Source organism: Physcomitrium patens, chromosome 5 (genome assembly GCF_059467195.1).
Source record: "Physcomitrium patens ecotype Gransden chromosome 5, ASM5946719v1, whole genome shotgun sequence".
NCBI classification, from domain to species: Eukaryota; Viridiplantae; Streptophyta; class Bryopsida; order Funariales; family Funariaceae; genus Physcomitrium; species Physcomitrium patens.
This window is the reverse complement of record NC_143414.1, coordinates 9,512,911-9,522,584: the sequence shown is the minus strand read 5'-3', so window position 1 is coordinate 9,522,584 and position 9,674 is coordinate 9,512,911. Positions and strand designations below refer to the sequence as shown.

Here is a 9,674-nt window from a genome sequence, read left to right as displayed (position 1 = left end):
TGATGGCCATGATTGTCAGGATATGTAAGATAACATATCTCCGCTGCCTACGTGGCAGAAACATTGATATTCTGAAGGCATAGAGTCACCAGCGAGTTAAGTAGACTGGTGAATGGGACAATATTGCTCCACTTGTTAGCACTAGACAGCCTGTCCTTCAGAGATTTTACAATCCCTACACTTACACCTGTTTTGTACGGAGATCTGCATCTGTGGAAGAGAATTGGAGGCAGTGCCTGCCACGTACTGTCCTTCTCTACCCCCCCCCCCACTTTGTTTATTTGTTTGTCCTGTCCTGTTGCTGCATAGGCTGGAGCTTGCCAGTGCCTTGCAATAAAAATATAAATAAAAAATGTAACTTATTTCATTAAATCCGGTGTGATGTTTAGGGATGGAGACTAATGGAGCATTGCATGTTCAACTATTTTATGCAAACAGTACGAATATAAAACTCTTGTAGCATCTAGAATACTATATAGAGCTTTAACCCACAATGACAAGATCATAATGATATTTTCAAACTGTGAAATGTGGGTACTGTAATAGTGAACAAAGTATATAAAAGTCTAAAATTAAACTTTCTAATTCATATTCTCTTTGGTCACTTTTGCAGAAATCAAGGGATTTGAAAATGACATTCTTTACGATTTTCATGAATTTCTTAAGTTAATCCTCAAGTAGGTGTGGTACAAGTGCACATCATGAAGCATCAACTCCGTCCCAGAGTGGACGGATGAATAGGCTTCTACTGATGTCATCTTTAACATTCTACAATTTTCTAAACCTAAGAATTCAAAAGCAATCAATGCATGGCTCTAGTCATGACTGTTCCATAAAACATACTAAATATAAGAATCCAATGTATAAAAAAAAAAAAAAAAAAAAAATCCTTTAAGAGAAAGTCGAATGATATGATTATTTCACATGTGTCACAGTCACCTCACTTGTAGCACTTCTAAACATTCTTAAATATCAGAATCCCAAATTCTTGCAATTCTTTCAACTTCGATTTTCTTTTTTTCTTTTTTTCTTGTAAAAATAATGATTTCTAAATTCTTTTTCCCATTACTGGATTTGCAATCAATAAAAACCAACCACATTCATTATAATTACCATATTCTTCATCAAGGGTGGATCTATTTACTAAAAGCATGGTTCTATTTAACATTCCTATCTATATATATATATATATATATGAATTAAATTTGAAGATGTCATGCACTATTTTGTGAACCAAGAGAAGAAGAAAAACCAAAACAAGAGAAAGCTCCCTGCAAACAATAACTTCTAAATACCCATATACCACCACTCTGGCACCCACCCCACACACACACAAATTCCTTTTACTCCCTTGTGCTGTGCACAATGACAATTGATGCATGATCTGTTGTCTCCAATTCACAGTTACAAGAAAAAAAAAGATAAAAGGAAAAAAAAAAAATGAAAAAAAATGAAAAAAAAGACATAAAGATAACAATAGAAAAGCAAAAGCAAAGGAATTTTTCCACACCACACAACCACACTTCCACGCAAAGACATGCAAGACCATGTGCAAATGAGCACAACCTCACTCTTGCACCACACACTTGTGACTCAACATACATATCCACAAAAAGAAGAAAAATACATATATATTTTTTTTCCCAAAAGCCAATTTGTGTTGATGTGGTAAGGCGCTTGCAAAGAACATCACACAATTGTGAGAAAAAAGCAAACATTGGCATGGCTACCTTTGAAAGTACAATGTGGTGCAAAATGTGGAAATTGTTAAGTCATTTGATGTGAGGTTAGCATTCCTGAATCCACATTCTTTCTACCTCAGAGCTGCCATAGGGGCCATTCCCCAGGTGGAGAATCCTGGGAGAATCCCCACATTCCTTGCTATGGCAGGGACTCAGATCACGGTGAAAAGAATGTGGGGCCTATTGCCAGAGAAGACTGTGCGTGGCGAAAGTGGAATAATGAGGAACAGTCAGCATGGCCCTAACGCCGTGGTCACGGCGTCCATGTGCATTCGCTGAATGTAGACCAGGGACCCACTACCACGGTGATGGGTACCCGTGGCAAAGAGAGTACTGAGATGAATGGGTCGTCAACGAATGAATGTAGTTCCCAGGAATGGATGAATTATACCTCGCCGCCTTCTCCTCTTTTCCTCTCTTTCACTTCTGTGTCTTTCTGAACTCGCACTGTTTTTGCATCAACTCACGAACATTCTGCACGCCTTTCAGAGCCGAGTCCGCCACCATCTCACGGCAGCCCGTTGCGATTGAACATTAAACTCGGCAGCACTCTTCGTGAGCTGACGAGTTGCGCTGTTTTTTCACAACTTCTTTTTTAACTCGTTTCCAGTCCTGGCCTTAAACTGGTACGTCATGTCTCTTTATGCACAACTACGGCACTCCGCACTCCCAGAGTGCACTTCGACTCCTCTGCATGTGTAGTGTCGCTTTTGCAAGTAGGTTTCTGAACAGCGTTGTGTGTTAGTCTGGAATTCGAAATTTGACGACAACTTCTCCTGGTTCCATGCGAAGTGGTTTAGGATACAGGCTTTGGTGTGTTGTTGTTGTGGAATTTCGGGACACTTCACTTGGATAAAGCCCGCGGCGTGTCCACTGTGGTGCGTGCTTGGTTTGAGAATTGCGAAGGAGGTGCGGCGATCGATTGTATTTTTGGAGGTAATGGGGTAGGAGTTGTTTAGTGGTCCAAAGAGCCTGAAGTTGGTGTGGAAGTGATCGATTGGGTTGCACTGTAGAAAGTTTGTTGTTATCGACTTCGACTCTGGTTACTCTGGTTACTTTGGTTACTTTGGTTACTTTGGCTGTGTAACTTGCAACTTTCAGGATGCTGTAGGTTTATTTAGCACGTTTTCTAGAGCTTTGTGGGGCAATGCTGCCCAGGCTTACGATGACAGAATCGGGGAACCTGTCGTGTTTGGTTTCGTCTGGTTTGTGGAGTGGTGGTAATTGTCTTCGAATACTGAATTGTTCATGTGGGGGACACTGTGCTGCACATTCGGTAATCGTGCTGGTGTCTACCTTTTCGGAATTTTTTGATGAGTATCTTTTGTATCCTTTCCTTTATTAAACAACTATTTTGCATATTCTCTTGTTTCTGATGGATTTAGAACTCAGCGGGGTTTTTTAACTGTAGACGAATATCTATCTATCTATGTGTTGTTTTTGTCATTATTACAATTATTATTTACTAAGTTTTTCTGGCGTGAATTCCATGGGTGGGTTGCCGAAGTGTTATCGTTTGTTGACCTCGAGCGATGCTTTGGAGTTTGATTTTTTGTGGGAGGAATACGCCTAGGATTGTTCATTCTAAATTCTTGTTGTATGTTGCAATCGCAGGACTTGAGGAACAATCGAGTCTTACCTCGACGACATCTTGAGATGTTAGAACAGATGGTGGTTTTTGGTTGACGGTGCCCTGTTTGGCGCAGTTCTTTTGTTGTGATGCTGCATTTACATAATCTTTGGGTCATTTTTGAAGCGAAGGGCTATTGATCTCGCCTAGCATTCAAGGTGGACGAGCCAGACTTTAAATTAAACCCAAATGTCGACTTACCTTGGGGACAGAGTGATGGAAATATTCCGTGTACTGACTCTTCTGAAGATGAATCCTGGTTCTAAACGGTTTCTCTCTTTGTATCAGATTTTTTTAGAGGGTAATTAAGGAAATGAGGGTTTATTTGATGTGGGTTTGATACCAGACAGCTCCAGCATCAGGAAAAGTGTTAATACCCTCGTAGATCTTACCAAAATTATAATTCGCTGGTATCTGGACTTCACTATTTATATTTCGCTGCAAAGTTCTGTTCAGTACTTCGAGCAGCTGGAGTGAGTAGAAGAAATCCAGCTTTTTTTTCCTTAGAGCGTTTTTTCAAGTGAAGGATCAAGAAAGGACCTAAACAGGAAGATGGCACACGAAGCGCCGGGAACACTGATGTTCTATATATACATTTTAATTATAATCGGACTTGTATTGTTTGCTGGCTTGATGTCTGGTCTCACTTTAGGTCTGATGTCGCTCAGCCTGGTTGATCTTGAGGTTCTTCAGAAGTCTGGAAAGCCCGCTGACCAGAAACATGCCGGTATGCTTCATGAAAGTCTACGACCGGCTTACATGTTTCTTGCAAGCTTGACGATCAGATTTGCACAAGATTGCATTGTTTGTGAATTTCAACGAGGATATTCATCGTATTTTTGATATAGATGCCTTGTTTTTCTTTTCTTTTCTTTTCTTTTATTATTTTATCGACGCTACTTTGAATATCTTTTTGGATTCTATCTTCAGGTAAAATTCTTCCAGTGGTCAGAAGACAGCATCTACTGCTTTGCACTCTTTTGATTGGAAATGCGCTGGCCATGGAGGTGCGTTTAAAGTGTCGTAGCTTCTCAAAAATAGCCTCTCCAGCTTATTATTGAATGCAATGTCCACATTTGTTCTGAAGATTGCATTTTGCTTCTTCCGATAGAAGTCTGTAGTCACTTGATTATGGGTTATCAAATTGTGATCAGACATGTGGGCGTTGTGGGATATCAATCATCTCGTGTAGATTGAATGTGTGCATAAAGGTTCTGGTTAGAATGGAGATAACTTTTGTTGAACAGTCTTTGAAAACTTGGATGTTTGCAGGCACTCCCAATTTTCCTCGATTCGTTGGTCCCGGCGGTGGGGGCTATCCTCATTTCTGTAACCTTGATTCTTTTATTCGGCGAGGTAGACCTCCTTTAATTTCCCCAGGCTGTAAAGAAGTGTCTCGGGCAGCTGCCTTGAATGTGTTGGACCTAAGAAGACTAAGGCCACAAAGTTAATCCTTGTGCTTCTTCTTGGATCTTAACGTGAAAATCTATTTTTTCACATTATCAACCAAGCTGGGTTTGTTACGTGTCATCCATGAGTAATCCTTCCTTGAAACTTGTTACAACTGCTTGACGTCGGAGCATGTACACTGAACCCTGTAAACAAATAAAATCGCGAATAATTTATCAGGTTGTAGTACAGGGAGTATCTCTTAACAACAAAATAATAAAATAAAAATGTAAAATTGATAAGGTGGGCACTGGACGATTGAATCAGGAAACAATTATGATGTATGTGACATTGCAGTTACATGGTGGGCCCGTTGTGATCAATACATGGTTGTTGTGTTAACGAGTTGTAGCTGAGTGCAGATCATACCCCAAGCAGTTTGCTCACGATACGGATTAGCTGTTGGAGCTGCAGCGTCACCAATTGTTCGATTACTTCTTGTAGTTTTCTTCCCAATCGCATATCCAATCAGCAAGGTGGGCTATTCCCAAATTATCCGTACTCGACAACCTGTTGGGTTGTAGGCTTCCAGCACGTTGGCTGAAAGAACTCAGCCATGACAAAGTCAAGGGTTTTATGGAGATTTGTAGTTACACCTTAAGTTTCGTTCACATCGTTGTGCAATGTACCAGGCATTCACTGGGCTGAATTTTAAAGAGTGGATCGAGATGCAGATTTTTTTCCTCAAAGGTAGACCTCATCAACGCAAGTCTGACCAGTAGCTTTCTTGATATCAAACGTACTTACAATTTCTGTTGGTCGTGCAGCTACTAGATGCAATCCTTGGGAAAAAGCATGGGTCTCTATTTCGGCGCTCTGAGTTGAAGACCCTCGTGGATTTTCATGGTGATGAGGTACCCTGATTTTTGTATTATTTTTTTACAGAAGTGGGCTGATATGGTTAGGGGAACCACTTCTTTGAAAACAAGATTCTTTTTCTCGATCTGCTGATCCTTAGCGAAAAATAAATCACGGAATTGTGTTGGTCGTTCACGTAGTCTCTTTCCACTATGTCATGTGTAATGACTGAAACTCCAGAATAATGCGATGGGATCTCTCTTCATTTGGAGTGTGATCGAGGGTTACAGTCATGGCATTCCCAATCAAATGTAAAGGAGCTATGAATAGAAATGGGATTCGTCCATTCAAAGTTGTGTCGTCCCTCTCAGAGAGAATAATTTTCTGCTCAGCAAGTCTTTAGGTCATACAAAAATTCATTAGTGGAATGTCATTTGGGCGTTGATTATTCAGGCTGGTAGAGGTGGAGAGTTGACCCGTGACGAAACATTAATTATTGGTGGAGCTCTGGAGTTGACCGAGAAGACCGCTAAGCACTCGATGACTCCGATCAAGGATGTTTTTGCATTGAATGTCGATGACAAACTTGATATGTGAGTCACGGTCATTCTAGTTTTTAACTTCCACCAAAGTATGCAAATTAGCACCAAAGTGGTTGGCAGTTCAAATCCCAGCTGAAAAACCACAACCATGTCATAGAACTTCCGCAGGGATAACCTCTGCCTTGTCAATAATATAATATAAAAATAAAATGAAAATCTCCTCAACTTTCTTAGTTACTTCAAGATCAGGATTCAAGAAGTGAACCGAGTCCTCTATACTTCACCAGTTCTTCGCCATAATTACGTTTTAGTTTCAAGAATTAGGAATATTTCACATCTTGAACTTATGGTTACTATCCTTTACGGAGTAAGCGTTTGTGATTTAGATTGTGCGTTGGAAATTTTAATTGTATGGTTTTTTGGTATTTGTAAAGTTATTCTTGACATGTGCTTTATGGTAGTGCAGGGAAACAATGAAGACCATTATGGCCAAAGGGCACAGTAGAATACCTGTATATGCTGGAGATAAGAATAACATTATTGGTTTACTACTTGTGCGTAAAATTCCTCGGCACCATGTCGTTGACATCATACTTAAGTAGTGGAATTTCACTTTTCTACTGTAATAGTCATAGAGTTAAAGGGACGTTTGTGCCTTGATTTTTTTGCAGCTACTGTGCAGCATTGCTGACGTTTACTTTTGAACTACGCTCCAAATGATAATCACCCGAATTTTTATGTGTAGGTGAAGAACTTGTTGACACTACCTCCTCAGGACGAGACTCCAGTGCGAAGTTGCACAATCCGGAAAATTCCGAGGTAATTGAAAGGTTCTCTGGTTATTTTCCGCCACGGATCGTGTATTCGTTGCGGCACTTTCAGAAGTTAGAATGCGACCTAACTGATGGCCTAATTTTTTAGTTAATGAGACTTCGGCTCGGTGTATGTTTTATTCCCTCATGATCAGGGTCTATAGATGCTTCTAGCAATGGGATCATATGTCTAAAATGATGTCTTTGATTTGTTAACATTTCAGGATTGCGGAGGGCGTACCATTGTACGACATTCTAAACGAATTTCAGAAGGGTCATAGTCACATGGCAGCAGTTGTTAGGTACAACAGGGAGAAGACCGAGTCACTTTCACAAGGCAGGCAACAGAGTAACAGGCATCCCAGAACTCTACGCAATTCAAAATCGATACGTGATACTACGTCATCTCGATGTAAGCGCTTCTTTGTTGCGTCAGTGTAGGCGAAGCGCATGTTAAGTGCATCCCCGAAATGAAAAACTTTGCTCTGATAGTATTTGGAACGTCATTCCTGTTTAGACCTGGTATGCTTCAGATTTTAATTTCAAAAAATAGAATTAAAGTGGTTCCAACATGTTCTCCAGATTCAGGTTTGGGATCTCAAAACCTTGAGTCCAGAATTGAGATACCTGAAGAAGTTCGGGAGAACGATTTGGGGAATAACGTGAGAATACAATCTTTAACTTCGATTCCACCGCCCGTCATCAAATTGAATGACGAAGCTACTCGGGGTCAGCTTCTACCACAGCGGCAGTCTAAGAAATGGGCTAGCTCTGTGGATCGAGATGTTTTAGAAATTCGTGATGGATCTTTGCCAAGCTATGCAAACGATGAGGAGGTTGTGGGTATCATTACTATGGAGGACCTGATTGAAGAACTCTTACAGGTAAGGCATTGCTCAGGCTAATTCCTTAGTGGGAGTTCTTCCAATTCCTCGCCATGCATCAACTTGTTCGTCACATTCATGTCATTATTGTGTTTTCGATAATCTAAAACATCACCTTTATCTAGAGGGCATGATTTGACGGAGGAATTTTCAGAACAAAGAGTTGGTCATTGTTAAATCAGTGTGTGTGTGTGTGTGTGTGTGTGTGTGTGTGTTTTGACTCTCATCATCTTGAGTGTTTTTTATTTTATTTTATTTTATTTTATTTCATTTATCAGGAGGAGATTTTTGACGAAACGGACGAGTACGTAGAACAACACAACACGTAACTTTCTCTCTCTCTCTCTCTCTGGTTTTATATATGTCCAGTCTCTAAATTCAGATTGCTTCAATGTTTATCTTCACTTCAATTCAAACCGTTGTGCTCACGTAGGAGCCTCGTTAGATCAACAAGTACTGGAGGTGCAGGTTTATACACATTCCAATTCTTGCATTTCGTTTCCATCATGTCAGGAAAATGGTTCTGAACTGCTGTTCTGGTGCCTGAAATTTGCGAGAAGTGGTATTTATGTCTTAGTCTAACTTTTCATTTGGTACGCCTGCAGGATTAAGTTCAACATGCAATCACCAGGAAGGAGAAGCCCTGCGTCCCCTTTATCAGATACAACGCCTACGATTTCATCCATGGTCTCCCCTGTAGTTGAGAGTACTCTGCGAGATATTTCTGCTTCACCCCCGTCTTCTGCACCTAATACTCACAATGTAACACCTGTCAATTCTGTCTCTCCCTGGACATCCCCGTCTTTGTCACCGCTTTCAGTTTCCTTGGCCCCAAATTTTAAACCCGAAAGCCGGTGGTCTACAAGGAATTCCTAGAAAGTAAGTTGTTGCCCTTGATCCAAGTGGAGTTCGAGGGGTTGAGGACTCAGAATATTTGAAGAGTGGTTTTAGGTTGGTTCTCTTCTTTTTTTCCGTTCATAACAGGTGTATATTATGATGGATCTAGTCAGGCGGTGTTCAAAGTTCTTGTTAATCTATTATATGCCGGGCTCGTTCACTCTGAAATCAAACCGTGGTGCGCTTACTATTGAAAAGGACAGAGTTGTAGGCATGGAATATCTTTTGTGGAGTTCTGTTGTAAATATGTTTTTTCTATCATGCAAGAAACAAATACATTTATCAGGCCTCAATTTTGGGTAACTTCAGCGAGTGTTTATTTGTACTTCAAACTTACGAGATAGGTATCAATAGTGATAAGAGTTTGTCAAAGCCGTTTGTTACGTAGATATACGTACAACTGGAAAGAATCTTCAAAGGCAAGTCGGTGGCTAAGAACATTCGATGAAAACTTTAGTATCCGAAACCCGTTGGGCTCAAAAAAGTATTCTCAAACTAGTCAGGTTTTGGAACTGAAAATCCTTTTTCTATGTTTTCTTATTCAACTAACAGACTTACTTACGAATATTGTAGAATGCAATCTTACTAACGGAACTCTGTTTCCATTTTTAGTGGTATGCTTGTTTGCACCAAGAATCAAGATTAAACGCAGAACAGAAAGTCAGGATTCTAGTGGATGGAGATGCATGTTGCATCAGTCAGCAATAATAGGGATCTTCACCGATTCAAGACTTAACACAAGACCTCCACAAGAAATGGAAAAGGATGAGCGAAAGCTTATACAGCAGCTCCACCTTTTAACGATGTAAGATCTCACACCGTCTTAAGCCGAGTGCAGCGTTTGCATAAACCTCTTTGTGGTTGGCAGGCCTCACCCAAATTACTCTTCCGAACCAAATTTCGTTTGTTGACGTTCAACC

The 9,674-nt window shown here is 40.4% G+C and overlaps 1 protein-coding gene across 4 annotated transcripts; it reads left to right on the top strand.

The window, feature by feature from the left end:
- The first annotated feature begins 2,193 nt into the window (after positions 1 to 2,193).
- On the top strand, positions 2,194 to 9,047 carry LOC112282494 (DUF21 domain-containing protein At2g14520). 4 transcript variants are annotated; one of them, XM_090250432.1, is made up of 14 exons: positions 2,194 to 2,368; positions 2,543 to 2,678; positions 3,357 to 4,099; positions 4,303 to 4,379; positions 4,645 to 4,728; positions 5,184 to 5,297; positions 5,589 to 5,675; positions 6,073 to 6,212; positions 6,628 to 6,715; positions 6,907 to 6,980; positions 7,198 to 7,385; positions 7,556 to 7,857; positions 8,136 to 8,182; positions 8,463 to 9,047. In XM_090250432.1, the coding sequence occupies exons 3-14, from the start codon at positions 3,925 to 3,927 to the stop codon at positions 8,731 to 8,733; spliced, it is 1,647 nt and encodes a 548-aa protein (XP_090106558.1). In that variant the 5' UTR covers positions 2,194 to 2,368; positions 2,543 to 2,678; positions 3,357 to 3,924; the 3' UTR covers positions 8,734 to 9,047. The 4 variants fall into 4 exon arrangements, with proteins under 4 accessions (XP_090106558.1, XP_090106557.1, XP_073390442.1 ...); XM_090250431.1 differs by having other exon boundaries at positions 2,535 to 2,678; XM_073534341.2 differs by lacking the exon at positions 2,543 to 2,678 and having other exon boundaries at positions 7,562 to 7,857.
- The last annotated feature ends 627 nt before the right edge of the window (positions 9,048 to 9,674 follow it).